This window comes from Chiloscyllium plagiosum, unplaced genomic scaffold (assembly GCF_037043375.1).
Source record: "Chiloscyllium plagiosum isolate Xiang-an unplaced genomic scaffold, Cpla_swu_hap1 HiC_scaffold_11, whole genome shotgun sequence".
Lineage (NCBI taxonomy): Eukaryota > Metazoa > Chordata > Chondrichthyes > Orectolobiformes > Hemiscylliidae > Chiloscyllium > Chiloscyllium plagiosum.
In genome coordinates, this window is record NW_028270149.1 from 1,204,064 (window position 1) to 1,223,142 (window position 19,079).

General features: G+C 45.7%; 1 protein-coding gene across 4 annotated transcripts in view; it reads left to right on the forward strand.

Moving 5' to 3' along the window:
* ints6l (integrator complex subunit 6 like) overlaps positions 1-19,079 on the forward strand; it is a 166,264-nt gene that overhangs the window by 117,319 nt on the left and 29,866 nt on the right. For all 4 annotated transcript variants that reach the window (XM_087991830.1, XM_087991832.1, XM_087991833.1 and 1 more), the window contains 4 exons: positions 772-904; positions 5,185-5,279; positions 5,932-6,045; positions 16,447-16,662. In XM_087991830.1, coding sequence (XP_087847956.1) covers positions 772-904; positions 5,185-5,279; positions 5,932-6,045; positions 16,447-16,662 — 558 coding nt within the window. The remainder of the gene's footprint in view (positions 1-771; positions 905-5,184; positions 5,280-5,931; positions 6,046-16,446; positions 16,663-19,079) is intronic.

Genomic DNA, 19,079 nt, shown 5'->3' on the forward strand with positions numbered 1-19,079 from the left:
CACTTGCTTTAAAAAACCTGAGTCAAAGGTCTGTAACCTTCAGCTCTGCAAATGCATGTAGATGTTTAACATCTCGTTTGCAGATTCTAGCCTCTGCCATTTAGATAGCATGAACTTGAAAACATCCTTAAAAAAGAATTTAGGTCAAGAAAGTTAAGAGCTGTGTTGTCATTGAGGAGGTGAAACACAAAATGTTATGCTGCATGTTATGTTTTCAAATAATTAGATTAACAAAAAAGTCATAGTGCTTAAAATAAACTTGTTTGGTGTACCATGGTTATAGACAATGCTTTTGATTTGAGTAACAGGTTTTAAGGTCGCAACTATTATTTATTTGAAAACAGATGAGATATATAATTCTGAATGTACTGTGAGAAGCTTTTTTTTATCATCAGAATCAAAAACACTGTCTCAATTCTTTGCATCCTATGTTAATGTTCATTATAAAGTTGACTTCACTGATTAAAATTACACTGCAAATGTGAAAAACGAGTTAATTTAATCAGTTCTGAGGAAGGGGTCACTTGACGTTTTAGGTCAAGTCATCTCTGATTTCTCTTTACAGATGCGGCCAGACCTGCTGAGCTTTTCCAGCAATTTATGTTTTTGTTTATAATTTAATTAGATTTGTTTTAATTTCAGCTTTTTGTATTACTGCACTTTTAAATTAATCTGTTCTTTTCCACTAAGCTCTAATTTTTTTCCTTTCAAGTAAAAACGATTTGAAAAATGCATAGTATGTACTGATGTATTTTTAACATTTTTCCGTAGGTATTTGTGAGCAGTAGTGGAAAATACAGTGACCTGGGTCATCCATTTGGTTACCTGAAGGCGAGCACAACATTAACCTGTGTGAATCTCTTTGTTATGCCTTATAACTACCCAGTGCTGCTACCACAACTTGGTATGTTCATCTTTTCACCTTTTTTTAATGGACTTGGATTGTGAGTCAAAAATTAAGGTGCTGGAAAAGCACTGCAAGTCAGGTAGCATCCAAAGAGCAGAAAAGTTGACATTTTGGGCATAAACCCTTCATCAGGAATTCCTGATGAAATGTTGACTCTCCTGCTCCTTGAATGCTGCCTGACCTGTGTGCTTTTCCAGTGCCATTCTTTTCGACTCTGATCTCCAGCATTTACAGTCCTCACTTTCTCCTTGAATTGAGAGTGTCAGATGTCTGACATGATGTAAAGGACAGTTAAAAAAGTTTCTTCAACAGAAATTTTGAATTAAACATAGAAACATTTTGTTTATATAGTGTGTACATTTGTATTATTTGTTGTTTTTAAAATCTTTCATGGGATGAGTGAATCACTGCCTGAGCCATCCCTAGTTGCCCTTGAGAAGGTGGTGATGAACTGCCTTCTTGATGCGCTGAAGTCGGTGTACTTTAGATAAACCCATAATGCTGTTGGGGAGGGAGTTCCAGGATTTTGACCCAGTGACACTGAGGGAATGAGGATTTATTTCCAAGTCAGGATGTTGAGTGGCTCAGAGAGGAACTTGCAGGTAAAGGTGTTCCAAGAATCTGCTGCCTTTGACCTTCGAGGTGAAAGTGGCAGTGGGTTTGGAAGGTGCTGTCTAAGCAACTTTGGTGAATTTCTGCAGTGCATCTTGTGGATAATACGTACTGCTAGGAGAAAGTGAGGACTGTAGATGCTGGAGATCAGAGCTGAAAATGTGTTGCTGGAAAAGCGCAGCAGGTCAGGCAGCATCCAAGGAGCAGGAGAATCGACGTTTCGGCCATGAGCCCTTTTTCAGGATAATACGTACTGCTGCAACTTAGCATCAATGGTGGAGTGACTGTTGTGTAACCCCCTCTCATCCGATCAAATGGGGAGTATTCCGTCATACTCCTGACTGTACCTTACAGGTGGCAGACAAATTTTGAAACGTCAAGTGGTGAGTTACCCACAGCTGTATTCCTAATTGTGACCTGCTCTTGCGCCACATAAATCCAGTGATTACGTCTAGAATCATTGAATTGTAGAATCCCTGCAGTGTGGAAGCAGGCCATTTGGCCCATCAAGTCCACAGTGTCCCTATGAAGAGCATTCCACCCAGAAACCACCCCTGTAACCCTGCATTCCCATGGTTGATCCATCTAGCCAACACATCCTTTGACACTATCAGCAATTTAGCATGGTCAATCCATCTGACGTGCACATCTTTGGGATATGGGATTAAACTGCAGTACCCAGAGGAAACCCACGCAGACATGGGGAGAATGTGCAAACTCCACACACAGTTGCCCAAGGTTTGAACCAAAACTGGGTCTCTAACGCTGTGAGGCACTAGTGCTAACCACTGAGTCACCATGCCAGTCAGTCTCTGATCAGTGGTAATCCCAGGATGTTGATGGTGGAGAATTCAGTGGTAACCATAAGACGTAGGAGCAGAAATGAGGCCATTCAGCCCATTGAGTCTGCTTTGCTATTCAATCATGGATTATAGGTTTTTCAACCCCACTTTCTCCCCATAACCTTTGATCCCCATGACAATCAAGAACTTATGTATCACTGGTTTAAATGTACTCAATGACCTGGCCTCCACAGCCTTCTGTGGCAATGAATTCCACAGATTCCCTACTCTCTGGCTAAAGAAGTTTTAAAAGGTCTTCCCTTTACTCTAAGGCTGTGCCCTCGGGCCCTTGTCTCTCCTACCAAGGAAACATCTTCCCAACATCCACTCTGTCCAGGCCATTCAGTATTCTAGAAGTTTCATTCAGATCCCTCTCATCCTTGTAAACTCGCATCGAATATAGTCACAGAGTCCTCAAAATTCCTTCATATGTTAAGCCTTTCATTCCTGGGATCATTCTCATGAATCTCCTCGAGACCTGTTCCAGGGCCAGTATATCTTTCCTGAGGTATGGGGCCCAAAGTTGTTTTCAGTATTCTACAAGTGATCTGGCCAAAGCCTTCTAAAGCCCAGAAGTACATCTCTGCTTTTATATTCTAGTCCTCTCAAGGTGAATGCAATCATTGTATCTGCCTTCATAACTGCTGACCCAACCTACAAGCTTACCAGAGCTGAAAGTTTGTTGCTGGAAAAGCGCAGCAGGTCAGGCAGCATCCAAGGAGCAGGAGAATTGACGTTTCGAGCATGAGCCCTTCTTCAGGAACGAAGGGCTCATGCCCAAAATGGCGATTCTCCTGCTCCTTGGATGCTGCCTGACCTGCGCTTTTCCAGCAACACATTTTCAGCTCTGATCTCCAGCATCTACAGTCCTCACTTTCTCCTACAAGCTTACCACAAGAGAAACCTGGATAAAGACTCCCAAGTCCCTTTGCACTTCAGATTTCTGAATTTTCTCCCCATTTAAAAAATAGTCCGTGCTTCTGTTCTCCCTACCAGAGTGCATGACCTCACACTTTCCAATGTTGTACTCCATCAGCTACTACCTTGCCCATTCTCCTAATCTGTCCAAATCTTTCTGTAGCCTCCCTGCCTCCTCAATGCTACCTGCCCCACCACCTATCTTTGTATCATCTGCAAACTTAGCCAGAATGCCTTCAGTTCCTTCATCCAAATCATAAATGTATAAAGTGAAAAGTTGTGGTCCTAACACTAACCCTTGTGAAAGACCACTAGTCACCAGCTTCCATCCTTTTCTCCCCACTCTGTCTTCTGCCAGATATCCAATCTTCTATTAATGATGTACCATGGCTCTAACACTATAGACCCTTGTCTTACTCAGCATCCTCCTGTGCGGCACATTATCCAGATAGATAACATCCGTTGGCTCTCTTTGGTCTAACCTCTTGTTAGCTCCTCAAAGAATTCTAACAGATTTGTCAGGCATGACTTCTTGATGAAACCATGCTGACTTTGCCCTATTTTCTCATCCTTCACAATGGAATTCAGAATCTTACCAACTATTGAGGTCGGGCTAATTGGCCTGTAATTTTCCGTCTTTTACCTTGCTCCCTTCTTAAATAGAGTTTACATTAACGATTTTCCAGTCCTCTTGGACCCTCCCTGACTCCAGTGTTACTTGAAAGATCAATTTTAAAGCCTCCACTATCTCTTCAGCTGTCTCCTTCAGAACTCTGTGGGTGTAACCCATCTGGTCAAGGCGGTCTATCCACTTTCAGACCTTTCAGTTTTTCTCACACCTTCTCCTTGGTGATGGCCATACTCATCTCTGTCCCCCTCCCCCGAATCTCTTGAATTTTTGGAATATTACTCGTGTCTTCTACTGTGCAGACTGACGCAAAGTACTTATTCACTTCCTCAGCCATTTCTTTATTCCCCATTACGACTTCTCTAGCACCATTTTCCAGCGGTCCAATGTCTACTTTTGCCTCTGCTTTGCCATTTATATATCTAAACTCTTGCAATCTTTCCTAATATTACTGGTCAGCTTACCCTCATTTAAGCTTCTCTCTCCTTGTTACTTTCTTCATTGTCCTCTGTTGGTCTTTGTACATTTCCCTATCCTCTGGCTTCCCACTGCTCTTCGCCACATTATATGCTTTCTCTTGTGCTTTTATGCTGTCCCTGACGTCCCTGGTCAGCCATGGTTGCCTCAGGATGAATTTTTGCTGTGTCTGCTGAATTCTCCCAGAAACTCCTGCCATTGCTTTTCTGCTAAGCTGCTCTCCTGGTCATGGTAATATTAATGTTGAATGTTAAGGGATGATGGTTAGATTTTCTTTTATTGGAGATGGTTACTGCTTGGCATTTATGTGGTAGGAATATTACTTGCCACTTTTCAGCCCAAGCCTGGCATGTGGACCTCATGCCAGCCACCATTTCTGCCTGTACCTAGTTACCTTGTAATGGGTCACTATCTTGAACCACTAATGTGTAAATGCTGGTTTTAGATAGGGGTTTGCAGGATGTTGAGTCAGTGGCAGTGATGTACCCCCTGAGCAAAACAGTGCTTGGAACTGATGAAGGGCTTTTGCACGAAACATCAATTTTCCTGCTCCTCAGACGCTACCTGACCTGCTGTGCTTTTCCAGCACTGCACTCTTGACTCTAATTTCCAGCATCTTCAGTCCTCACTTTCACCTTGGAACTGATTTAGGACAACATTAGGACATTAACAGTCTGATCTTTGTCACAGTGAAGAGTGGTATTGGAGGAAGTCAGACCTCTGTGATTTGGTTATTACATGTCTGACTTGTTTTGTTGATTCCAAAGCAACTGTCATTGTTTGTTTTATTGTCATTATAGATGATTTGTTCAAAGTGCACAAACTGAAGCCAAATATGAAATGGCGCCAAACTTTTGAGAATTACTTGAAGACCATGCCTCCGTATTATCTGTTGGTATGTGCAAATTTTCTTTTATTCATTAATTCTATGTTTCTGTGGTCTCTGACCAATGCCAGCTAGGTCAACGTTTATTGCCCATCTGTGATTGTCCTGGAAAAGTAGCACTGAGCTGTCTCTAGAATTGCGGCAATCCATGGGATGTAGTTAAGCCCACAATGCTGTCAGGAAGGGAGTTCCAGGATTTTGACCCTGCATGGTGAAGAAACCATGGTATAGTTCCAACATACGATGCTGTGTGTCTTAGAGTGCATAGGCATTTGGAAGGTGCTGTTGAAGGAGGTTTAGTGCGTTTCTGTGGTGTTTGAGTATTGTTGGAGCTGCAATCCTTCAGGCAAATGGGAATTACAGTACAATACTGACTTTTGCCTTGTAGATGATGGACAGGCATTGGGGAGTCAGGAGGTGAGTTAGTCATCAGTATTCCTCCCCTTTGACCTACTCTTGTAGCCACTGTATTTGTATGGTGAGTCCAAAAGCATTTCTGGTTCATGGTAACCTCCACATTGTTGTTTGTAGGGGATTTTAACAATAGAAGTGTTGTTAAATTATCAAAAACGGTTAGATTCTTTCTTAGGGATTATCGCCCAACACTTGCGTGGCGCAAATGATACTTGCAAATGTCTAATCATTTTATTTGTATTCTTAGCCATTGAAAAAAGCTCTGCGGATGATGGGAGCTCCCAATTTAATCAATGACAATAGCATCGATTGTGGGCTCAGTTACAGTGTCATTTCTTACCTCAAGAAACTCAGCCAACAGGTAAGAAACAAGTCAAGTTCCATATCCTCGGATAGGGTGGCTCTCAGATTACAGAATTGACAGAACAGTGTAATGACATGGATGAAGAACTGGTTGGCAGGTAGAAAACAATAAGTAGGAATAAACAGGTCATTTTTTAAGAGACCACCGATGACCAGAAGGGTTCTGCAGGGATCACTGATTGTGAATAGCTAGGATCCAATGCAAATTAATAATTTAGATGAGGAAACTAAATATTATATGTCCAAAACAACACAGAACTCAGTGGGAGGGTGAATTGTAAGGAAGAGGCAGAGAGACTTCAGTTTCATTTGGACAAGTTGAGAGAGTCGGCAAATGCATGGTAAACGAAATAGGATAAGCAAAAACAAAGAGATGGATTTTTATCTGAATAGCAATAGATTTGGAAAGGGGAAAAGTAAAAAGACCTAGCTGTCCTTGTACAATAATTGCTGAAGCTAACATGCAGGTGCTGCAGAAGGTGAAGAAAGCAAATTGTATGTTAGCTTTCACAGCGGAAGGATTTGAGTAGCGTAGCAAGCATGTCTTGCTGCAATTATACAGGGCCCTGGTGAGATCAGTGGATTTATCCTGCCTGATTTCCTTGTCATAAATTCATGCTGACTCTATCCAATCCTGTGACTGTTCTGTAAGTTCTCAGCTATTAAGTCATTTGTAATGGATTCTAGCATTTTTCTCTTATTCTGGAACCAACCAGGAAAGAAGCTATTTTAGGCCAGGTAATATTAATGATCAGGTTAATGACATAATAGTAAAGCATTATAAATGCAGAAAATAGACATGGGTGGCCATTCAGGCCTTTGAGCCTGCTCTGTTGTTCAGTAAGATTGTGGCTGTTCATCCGATTCAGTACGCTTTCCCGCTTTTTCCCTATGCCCTTTGATCACTTTAGCCCTAAGAACTGAATCTAACTCCTCCATAAAAATGTTTGGTGTGTAAGGCAGATGAACTTAGGGCTTGGATTGGTGCCTGGGAGTATGACATTATTGCCATTACAGACATTTGGTTGAAGGAAGGGCATGATGATTGACAACTAAATGTTCCAGGATATAGACGCTTCAGACAGGACAGCGAGGGAAGTAAAAGGGGAGGTGGAGTTGCAATGCTGGTCAGGGGCGATATCACAGCTGTGCTAAAGGAGGACACTATGACGGTCTTGGGTAGTGAGGCATTATGGGTGGAGCTGAGAAATAAGGGTGCAGTTACATTGTTGGGGCTGTATTACAGACCTCCCAATAATGAGCATGAAGTAGAAGAACAAATAGGTAAACAGATTATGAATAGATGTAGAGGCAATTGGGTACTGGTGATGGGTGTTTTAATTTTCCCAACATTGACTGGGATACACTTAGCGTCAGAGGTCTGGGTGGGGTAGAATTTGTACGAAGCGTCCAGGAAAGTTTTCTAGAACAGTATGTCAATAGTCTGATGAGGGAAGGGGCCATATTGGACCCGGTACTGGGGAACAAGCCAGGACAGGTGGTAGAAGTTGCGGTGGGGGATTTCTTTGGGAACAGTGATCACAATTCTGTAAGTTTTATAATTCTTGTAGTCAAAGAAGAGAGTGGTCCTCAGGGAAGAGTACTAAACTGGGCCAAAGCCAATTATATCAAAATTAGGCAGGAGCTGGGAAATGTGGATTGGACACAGCTATTTGAAGGGAAGTCCACATTTGAGATGTGGGAGGCTTTCAAAGATAGGTTAATGGCAGTGCAGGATTGGCATGTCTCGTTGAAGGCAAAGGATGGGAAGGGCAAGATTCGTGAACTGTGGATGACAGGAGAAATTGTACAACTAGTCGAGGAAAAGGGATGCGTACATAAGGTCTAGGCAGATAAGAACAGACGGGCCCTGGAGGAATATCGGAAGAGTGGGACAAGTCTTAAATGAGGAATCAAGCGAGCGAAAAGGGGTCATGGAATAGCTTTAGCAAGCAGAATTAAGGAGAATCCCAAAGCATTTTATTCTTATATAAGAAGCAAGTGGGTAACTAGAGAAAGGATTGGTCCACTAAAAGATAATGAAGGCAGGCTGTGTGCCAAACCTGAGAGAATGGGCAAGATTCTGAATGATTACTTTGTATCAGTGTTCACTGAGGAGAGGGACATGAAGAATGTTGAGATTAGAGATAGAAGTTTGATTAGTCTGGATCACGTTGGCATAAGTAGGGAAGATGTGTTGGGTAGGCTAGAGGTTATTAAGGTGGACAAATCCCCAGGACCGGATGGGATCTATCCCAGGTTGCTGAGGGAGGCAAGAGAGGAAATAGCTGGGGCCCTGACAGATATCTTTGTGGCATCCTTAAATACAGGTGAGGTGCCGAGGACTGGAGGGTAGCTTATGTTGTCCCTCTGTACAAGAAGCTGAAAAATGTGTTGCTGGAAAAGCGCAGCAGGTAAGGCAGCATCCAAGGAGCAGGAAAATCGATGTTTCGGGCATACGTCCTTCTTCAGGAATGAGGAAAGTGTGTCCAGCAGGCTAAGATAAAAGGTAGGGAGGAGGGACTTGGGGGAAGGGCATTGGGAATGCGATAGGTAGAAGGAGGTTAAGGTGAGGGTGATAGGCCGGAGAGTGGGTGGGGGCGGAGAGGTCGGGAAGAAGATTGCAGTTCAAGAAGGCAGTGCTGAGTCCGAGGGTTGGGACTGAGATAAGGTGGGGGGAGGGGAAATGAGGAAGCTGGAGAAATCTGCATTCATCCCTTGTGGTTGGAAGGTTCCTAGGCGGAAGATGAGGTGCTCTTCCTCTAGGCATTGTGTGGCCATGGTCTGGCGATGGAGGAGGCCAAGGACCTGCAAGTCCTTGTCTGAGTGGGAGGGGGAGTTAAAGTGTTCAGCCACGGGGCAGTTGGGTTGGTTGGTGCGGGTGTTCCAGAGGTGTTCTCTGAAACATTCCGCAAGTAGGCGGCCTGTCTCCCCAATGTAGAGGAGCCACAGCGGATGCAGTAAATGATGTGTGTGGAGGTGCAGGCGAATTTGTGGCGGATAGGGAAGGATCCCTTGGGGCCTTGGAGGGAAGTAAGGGGGGAGGTGTGGGCACAAGTTTTGTATTTCTTGCGGTTGCAGGGGAAGGTGCTGGGAGTGGAGGTTGGGTTGGTGGGGGGGTGTGGGCCTGACGAGGGAGTCGCGGAGGGAGTGGTCTTTCCGGAACGCTGATAGGAGAGGGGAGGGAAATATATTCTTGGTGGTGGGGTCTGTTTGGAGATGGCGGAAATGACGAAGGATGATACGATGTATCTGGAGGTTGGTGGGGTGGTAGGTGAGGACCAGTGGGGTTCTGTCCTGGTGGCGATTGGAGGGGTGGGGCTCAAGGGCGGAGGAGCGGGAAGTGGAGGAGATGCGGTGGAGAGCATCGTCAACCACATCTGAGGGGAAATTGCGGTCTTTGAAGAAGGAGGCCATCTGGGTTGTTCGGTATTGGAACTGGTCCTCCGGGAGCAGATGCGGCGGAGGCGAAGGAATTGGGAATATGGGATGGCATTTTTACAGGGGGCAGGGTGGGAGGAGGTGTAATCTATGTAGCTGTGGGAGTCGGTCGGTTTATAGTAAATGTCCGTGTTGAGTGGGTCGCCCGAGATAGAAATGGAGAGGTCTAGGAAGGGGAGGGTGGAGTCTGAGACAGTCCAGGTAAATTTGAGATCGGGGTGGAAGGTGGATGAACTGTTCAACCTCCTCGTGGGAGCACGAGGCAGCGCCGATACAGTCATCGATGTAGTGGAGGAAAAGATGGGGGGTGGGGCCAGTGTAGCTGCGGAAGATGGACTGTTGCACATATCTGATGAAGAGGCAGGCGGAGCTGGGGCCCATGCGGGTGTCCATGGCTACTCCTTTGGTTTGGAGGAAGTGGGAGGATTGGAAAGAGAAGTTGTTCAGAGTGAGGACCAGTTCAGTCAGGCGAAGGAGGGTGTCAGTGGAAGGGTACAAGTTGGGTCGGTGGGAAAGGAAGAAGCGGAGGGCTTGGAGGCCTTCGTGATGGGGGTTGGAAGTGTATAGGGACTGGATGTCCATCGTGAAGATAAGGTGTTGGGGGCCGGGGAAGCGAAAATCATGGAGGAGGTGGAGGGCGTGGGTGGTGTCTCGAACGTAGGTGGGGAGTTCTTGGACTAAGGGGGACAGGATTCTCCTGCTCTTTGGATGCTGCCTGACCTGCTGCGCTTTTCCAGCAACGCATTTTTCAGCTCTGATCTCCAGCATCTGCAGTCCTCACTTTCTCTCCCCTGTACAAGAAGGGTAGTCGGGATATTCCGGGTAAATACAGACCAGTGAGCCTGACGTCAGTGGTGGGGAAGTTGCTGGAGAGGGTACTAAGAGATAAAGGCAGAGAGCATGAAGCGTGGAGAGATAAGCTAGAGGAGGGTGGGGGTGGGGAGAAAGTAGCATAGAGCACAATAGGTGAGTGGGGGAGGGGATGAAGGTGATAGGTCAGGGAGGAGAGGGTGGAGTGGATAGGTGGAAAAGGAGATAGGCAGGTAGGACAAGTCCGGACAAGTCATGGGGACAGTGCTGAGCTGGAAGTTTGGAACTAGGGTGAGGTGGGGGAAGGGGAAATGAGGAAGCTGTTGAAGTCCACATTGATGCCCTGGGGTTGAAGTGTTCCGAGGCGGAAGATGAGGCGTTCTTCCTCCAGGCATCTGGTAGTGAGGGAGCGGCGGTGAAGGAGGCCCAGGACCTCCACTCGGCAGAGGGGGAGTTGAAATGTTGGGCCACAGGGCGGTGTGGTTGATTGGTGCGGGTGTCCCGGAGATATTCCCTAAAGCGCTCTGCTAGGAGGCGCCCAGTCTCCCCAATGTAGAGGAGACCGCACCGGGAGCAACGGATACAATAAATGATGTTGATGGATGTGGAAGGCTCCTTTAAGGCCTTGGATAGAGGTGAGGGAGGAGGTGTGGGCGGCACGGTAGCACAGTGGTTAGCACTGCTGCTTCACAGCGCCAGAGACCCGGGTTCAATTCCCGCCTCAGGCGACTCTCTGTGTGGAGTTTGCACATTCTCCCCGTGTCTGCGTGGGTTTCCTCCGGGTGGTCCGGTTTCCTCCCACAATCCAAAAATGTGCAGGTTAGGTGAATTGGCCACGCTAAATTGCCCGTAGTGTTAGGTGAAGGGATAAATGTAGGAGAATGGGTCTGGGTTGGTTACGCTTCGGCGGGTCGGTGTGGACTTGTTGGGCCGAAGGGCCTGTTTCCACACTGTAAGTAATCTAATCTAATCTAATCAAAAAAGTTCTTGCGGTGGCAGGGGAAGGTGCCAGGATGGGAGGGTGGGTTGTAGCGGGGCGTGGACCTGACCAGGTAGTCACGGAGGGAACGGTCTTTGCGGAAGGTGGAAAGGGGTGGGATGGGAAATATATCCCTGGTGGTGGGGTCCTTTTGGAGGTGGCGGAAATGTCGGCGGATGATTTGGTTTATGCGAAGGTTGGTAGGGTGGAAGGTGAGCACCAGGGGCGTTCTGTCCTTGTTACGGTTGGAGGGGTGGGGTCTGAGGGCGGAGGTGCGGGGATGTGGACGAGATGCGTCGGAGGGCATCTTTAACCATGTGGGAAGGGAAATTGCGGTCTCTAAAGGAGGAGGCCATCTGGTGTGTTCTGTGGTGGAACTGATCCTCCTGGGAGCAGATAAGGCAGAGGAATTGGGAATACGGGATGGCATTTTTGCAAGAGGTAGGGTGGGAAGAGGTGTAATCCAGGTAGCTGTGGGAGTCGGTGGGTTTGTAAAAAATGTCAGTGTCAAGTCGGTCGTCATTAATGGAGATGGAGAGGTCCAGGAAGGGGAGGGAGGTGTCAGAGATGGTCCAGGTAAATTTAAGGTCAGGGTGGAATGTGTTGGTGAAGTTGATGAATTGCTCAACCTCCTCGCGGGAGCATGAGGTGGCGCCAATGCAGTCATCAATATTGCAGAGGAAGAGGTGGGGAGTGGTGCCGCTGTAATTACGGAAGATCAAGTGTTCTATGTAACCAACAAAGAGACAGGCATAGCTGGGGCCTATACGTGTGGCCATGGCTACCCCTTTGGTCTGGAAGAAGAGGGAGGATTCAAAGGAGAAATTGTTACGGGTGAGGACCAGTTCGGCCAAACGAATGAGAGTGTCGGTGGAAGGGTACTGTTGGGGACGTCTGGAGAGGAAAAAACGGAGGGCTTGGAGGCCCTGGTCATGGCGGATGGATGTGTAGAGGGATTGGATATCCATGGTGAAGATGAGGCGTTGGGGGCCGGCGAAACAGAAGTCTTGGAGGAGGTGGAGGGTGTGGGTGGTGTCTCGAACGTATGTGGGGAGTTCCTGGATTAGGGGGGATAGGACAGAGTCGAGGTAGGTAGAGATGAGTTCAGTGGGGCAGGAGCATGCTGAGACAATGGGTCGGCCAGGGTAGTCAGGCTTGTGGATCTTGGGAAGGAGGTAGAACCGGGCAGTGCGAGGTTCCCGGACTATGAGGTTGGAAGCTTTGGGTGGGAGATCTCCTGAGGTGATGAGGTTCTGTATGGTGTGGGAGATGATGGTTTGGTGATGGGGGGGTGGGGTCATCATCGAGGGGGCAGTAGGAAGAGGTGTCCTCGAGTTGGCGTTTGGCTTCAGTGGTGTAGAGGACGCCTGGAGGAAGAACGCCTCATCTTCTGCCTCGGAACACTTCAACCCCAGGGCATCAATGTGGACTTCAACAGTTTCCTCATTTCCCCTTTCCCCACCTCACCCTAGTTCCAAACTTCCAGCTCAGCACTGTCCCCATGACTGAATTAAACTCCATCTGCCACTTCTCAGCCCATTGGCTCATCTGTATTGATAGAGTTCTGGTTGGAATGCCATGCTTCTAGGAATTCTAGTGCATGGCTCTGTTTGGCATGTCCTAGGATGGATGTGTTGTCCCAGTCAAAGTGGTGTCCTTCCTCATCCGTGTGTAATGATACTAGTGAGGGTGGGTCATGTCTTTTTGTGGCTAGTTGATGGTTCCAACCTGCCAGCTCAGCACCATCCTCATGACCTGTCCTACCTGCCAATCTTCCTTTCCACCTATCCACTCCACTCTCCTCTCTGACTTATCACCTTCATTCCCCCCCTCCCCTCCATCCACCTATTGTACTCTTGGCTACCTTCTCCCCAGCACCCCCCCTCCCCCTCCCAGTTATCTCTCCACCCCGGAGGCTCCCTGTCTCATTCCTGATGAAGGGTTTTTGCCCGAAACGTTGATTTTCCTGCTCCTCGGATGCTGCCTGACCTGTGCTTTTCCAGCACCATTCTAATCTTGACTCTGATCTCCAGCATCTGCAGTACTCACTTTCCTGATGAAGGGCTTTTGCCCGAAACGTCGATTTTGCCTGTCCTCGGATGCTGCCTGAATTGCTGTGCTCTTCCAGCACCACTGATCCAGTACTCACTTTCGCCTGTCTGCATGATGGTTTACTGGGTTTCTTCTGTGAGTTGGATGTCTTTCACTGTTGTATCTAATGCTGCTAAGAAATCTTCCTTGTCCGCATCCTGGAAGTTGTAATTTGATCCTCTTACTAAGACTGCTTTTGTAGTGTCTGTTAGCGGTTGGTCAGATAAGTTTGTTTTTTAATCCATGCTTTTGTGTTGTCAGTGTTGTTATTTTGGGTAAGTTTGTCTACTTTTTTCTGTAGGTCTAGTATTTTCATTTTCTGTATTTCTCACTGTTTAATGTCTGTGGCTTTTTGTACTGTGTCTGTCCATTCATGATCTGTTGCATGACTGAGTAAAGATTTTTGGTGCAAAACTTCCCGCTTGTATTTACGGAGTCTGTTGTGGGCATCATTGATCATTTCTCCGAGAAGCATGGCATTCCAACTGGAACTCTGTAAACAAAAATTGACTTGGATCCCATTTTGTAACCAGTGCGACCACATGAAGAGTCCAAAAAAGCTTGTTGTGGATGACCACTTCTATGAGCTTTACACTCTCCACTCATTCCACCTCTGTGCTGTGTTAATGTGTAGGGGGGCATGAGCAACATCCAGCCAAAAGTCAATAATGAGTTCCCTGGTTTTGCCGGCATTGAGAGCTAGGTTGTTGTAAGTGCACCATTTTTCCAGGTCTTCCATCTCCCATCTGTAGTCTTTTTCGTCGCCATCTGAGATTCGACCAACTATGGTGGTGTCATCAGCAAATGTATAAATGGCATTAGTCTGGTATTTGCCAACGCACTCAAGGAGCTACACCAAAAGACTAAAACGTTTAGTAGAAGACTCGCACCACTCCATCCACTCCACCCAAGAATTCCTGAAGACTGCCAAAGATACCAAGATAGAAGAGGATGAAATAATGGTCTCCTTTGATGTAACAGCCCTGTTCATATCCATCAACATCAGCCTGGCCAAGGAAACACTGACTACATTATTAGAAAAACCAAAGACATCTACACCAAACACCACCAACTTCACCAACTAGGACAGTATCACTAAGCTAGTGGACCTATGCCTTATCACACACTTCACCTTCAACAACAAACCTACCGACAAACCTATGGAACACCCATGGGATCTCCTATATCAGGGTTCTTAGCAGAGGCAGTAATGCAGAGACTCGAACAAACAGCTCTGCCAACCCTCCAAACTAAACTTTGGGTCCACTACATGGATGACATCTTTGTCATCACTTAACGAAACAAATTAGAGGAAACCTTCAAGACCATCAACAATATCTTTACTGGCATAACATGCATTGAAGAGGAGGAAAACAACAACAAACTGCCATTCCTAGATGGTGTAGTAGAGCGAACAGCCAATGGCAGCGTACACAGGAAAAAAAACACATACGGATCAAATATTGAACTACAGAAGCAATCATCTCAACATCCACAAACAAAGCTGCATTAGAACATTATTTCAATGAGCTACTACACACTGCAGCACAGAGGAACTACGCAGAGCAGAGGAAAATCACCTATACAGTGTATTCAAAAAGAATGGGTATCCAATGAACACAGTCTGCTGATTTCTCACAACAAACCCAAACAAGCAGACAAAATGCATCCAGAAGCCTTAGTCACTCTTCCCCTACGTCAAAGACTACGACCCCTTGGCATCATGGTAGCCCACAAACCCCCAACACACTGAACTTGAAAGACCCTATACAAGCGAACTAATGTCATTTACAAAATACCTTGCAAGGACTGTAACAAACACTACATTGGACAAACAGGCAGAACACTAGCCACGAGGATACATGAACATTAACCAGCCACAAAAAGGCATGACCTACTATCACTAGTATCTTTACACACGGATGAGGAAGGAAACCACTTCTACTGGGACAACACATTCATCCTAGGACGAGCCAAACTGAGACATGCCCAAGAATTCCGAGAAGCATGGCATTCCAACCAGAACTGTATGAACAAACACGTTGACTTGAATCCCATTTACCACCCTGGGAAACAGAACAGGAAATGACATCACCACAGGAAATGACATCACCAACCCAAGGAAACCCAAACATATAAATCGACAGCGGGCTACACCACCAGTGCTTCATCTGGAGGTTCACTGAAGATGTTACCTTGTATGGTGGCGAAACGTCTGAAAACAAACTTTCCAGCTCAGCGAGCAAACCTATATCCAGATCCTCAACCTGAGCTACAAATCTTCTCATAACTCACTAGTATGGAAGACTTTTACATGAGTGAATGATTAGGTTCTGGAATGCAATGTCTGAGTTTTTAGAGCCTGGTTCAATTGAAACATTAAAAATGAAATGGAATTAATAATGAAAAGGAAGAATGTGCCTGGAAAAGGGAATGACAGTTAATGAATTTCTCCATCAGAGCGTCAGTATAGACACAACAGGCTGAATGGCCACTCATTCTGTGCCTTTCAGGAGAAGTGGGATAACCGAATGAGGGAAAAAGGAATAGAGGATCGTGCTGATTTTGTTCGATGAGGAAGGTGGGAGAAAAATAGGGTGGAGGTTTGACATCAGGATTAGGCATGTTGGGTTGAATGACCTCTTTTGTTGCTTTTTTGTACTTTTCTTCTGGCTGAGTTTTGCTGGGAGCCTAGTGATTCAGCTCTGGCTCAGTTGGTTCTATTCTCGTTCCTGAATTTCAAAGTTCAAGTCCCAGTCCTCGATCTTGAGGGCAGAATCATGGCCAGCACTCCTGTGCAACATTAAAGGAGTGCTCACAGATGTACAACCCTACAGATGGGACATTAAACCAAAGCCCTCGTATATTTGCTTAAGAGGATGTAGAAGATTATCGTATTGCTGTTGTAGAAATTTGCAGTATTACTTATAGAAACTTGGTGCTGCAAGTCCACCACAGTAGGAAGAGTCTGGGAGCCACTCACAGGAGTTTCTGATGCCACTGAATTGGGTGAAGTTTCTACTGTGGACTTGAGTTTGTAATAAAATGTATGTAACATAAAGTTGTTTTGTGTTTCAGGCCAAAATAGAGTCAGATCGTATAATTGCATCTGTTGGGAAAAAGAGCCCACAAGAGTTGGGAATCAAAGTTAAAAACCAGTCTAGTGTTCTGTCTCTGGCTCATCGTAGAGACTTCAAGCAGCTCCTGCAAGGAATTTCTGGGGAAGTGCCCCTCAGGCCCATGGAACTAAATATGAAGGAGTTTGCTTGCTTTCAGATTGCAATCCTAAACAAGGTGACCACTGCTTCCATGACAATATTTGGTTGAACAGGAATTTTTTTTGTGTTGTAACAGAAGTTCCATTCCTTTGTTAATGATGCAAAGATAACTGAATGAGTCTTCAGTGGCGTGTGGATTTGTCATTGAATCATACATTTTGGAAACAAACACTTCAGTCTAACTAGTCCAGGCTAACCATGTTCCCAAACTAAACAAGTCCTACCTGCCTGCATTTGGCCCATATCTTTCGAAACATTTCCTAATCATTTACTTGTCCAAATTTTTTAAAAATGTTGTTAACTATACCTGCATCCACCACTTCCTGTGGCAGTTCATTCCACACACTAACAGCTTTCTGTAAAGATGTTGCCCTTCATGTCTTTTTTAAATCTTTCTCATCTCGCCTTAAAGATATGCCCTTTACTTTTGAACTCCCCCACCTTAGGGGAAAAAAATTTTGCTATTCACCTTATCTACGCCTGTCATGCTTTTGTAAACCTCTATAAGGTCACCCCTCAACTTCCTACACTCCAGTGAAAAAAGCTCAAGCCTATTTTTACAACCCAAACCCTCCATTCTCTGCAACATCTTGGTAGATCTTTTCCGAACCCCCTCCAGTTTAATAATAATCTTCCTTTAACTGGGTGACCGGAACTATACACAGCATTCCAGAAGAGGCTTCACCAAAGTCCTGTACAATCACACCACAACGTCCCAGCTCCTATACTCCTTTAGTGAAGAAAAAAGAATAAATTCACTGCTGTTCACAAATGACATCAGCTGTTTAGATTTTGGAATCAAAAACATGATTTCTAAATTAGTGGATGACTACACCTCCAATTTTGGTGTCATCTGCAAACTTGCTCACTATACCTCCTGTGTTCATACCCAAATCATTGGTGGGCGGCACGGTGGCACAGTGGGCGGCACGGTGGCACAGTGGTTAGCACTGTTGCCTCACAGCGCCAGAGACCCGGGTTCAATTCCCGACTCGGGCGACTGACTGTGTGGAGTTTGCACGTTCTCCCCGTGTCTGCGTGGGTTTCCTCCGGGTGCTCCGGTTTCCTCCCACAGTCCAAAGATGTGCAGGGTCAGGTGAATTGGCCATGCTAAATTGCCCGTAGTGTTAGGTAAGGGGTAAATGTAGGGGTATGGGTGGGTTGCGCTTCGGCAGGTCGGTGTGGACTTGTTGGGCCGAAGGGCCTGTTTCCACATTGTAATGTAATCTAATCTAATCTAATCTAATATAAATGACCAAAAGCAGTGGACCCAGCACAGTTCCTTGTGGTACACCACTGGTCACAGGCCACCAATGTGAAAAGCATCCCTCCACCACCACCCTCTTTCTTCTACCTTCGAGCAAGTTCTGTATTGAAGTGGCCAGTTCTCCCTGTATTCCATGACATCTAACCTTGCCAACCAGTCTACCATGAGGAACCTTGTTGAACACCTTACTGAAGTCCATATAAGTCACTTCCACCCTCTTTGTTACTGTTTGTTCAAAAAACTCAATCATGTTAGTGAGACACATTTCTCATGCATAAAGCCATGTTGACTATCCCTAATCAGTCCTTGCCTATCCAAATACATGAAAATCTTGTCTCTCAGGATACCCTCCAACACTTTGCCCCAAAATGGCAGGCTCACTGGTCTATGGTTCCTTGGCTTTTCCCAACATAATGGCACCACGTTTGCCAACTTCCAGTCTTCCAGCACCTCACCTGTAACTATCTATGATCCAAACAGAGTTAAAAATCACACAAAACCAGGTTATAGTCCAACAAGTTTAATTGGAAGCACTAGCTTTTGGAGTGCTGCTCCTTCATCGGGTGGCTGTGGAATATAAGATTGTAAGACAGAATTTCTAGCAAACGTTACATCACACTGTAAACATTTGCTTATAAATTGTCTTACAATCTTATGCTCCACAACCACCTGATGAAGGAGCAGTGCTCTGAAAGCTAGTGCTTCCAATTAAGCCTGTTGGACTATAACCTGGTGTTGTGTGATTTTTAACTTTGTACAGCCCAGTCCAACACCGGCATTTCCAAATAGCTCTACTAGAAGCCCAGCAATCACTTCCCCAGCTTCCCACAGAGTTCTAGGGTACACCTAGAATCATACAGATGTACAGCACGGAAACAGACCCTTCGGTCCAACCCATCCATGTCGACCAGATATCCTAATCCAGTCTAGTCCCCTTTGCCAGCATTTGACCCATACCTCTCTAAACCCCTCCTATTCATGTACTCATCCAGATACCTTTTAAATTTTGTATTTAGATAGAAACGTACAGCACAGAACAGGCCCTTTGGCCCATGATGTTGTGCCGAAGATAAATCCTAATGTAAAATATAATAACTTCACCTATGCACCCCTCAATTCACTTCTATCCATGTGTATGTCCAACAGTCGCTTAAATGTCCCTAATG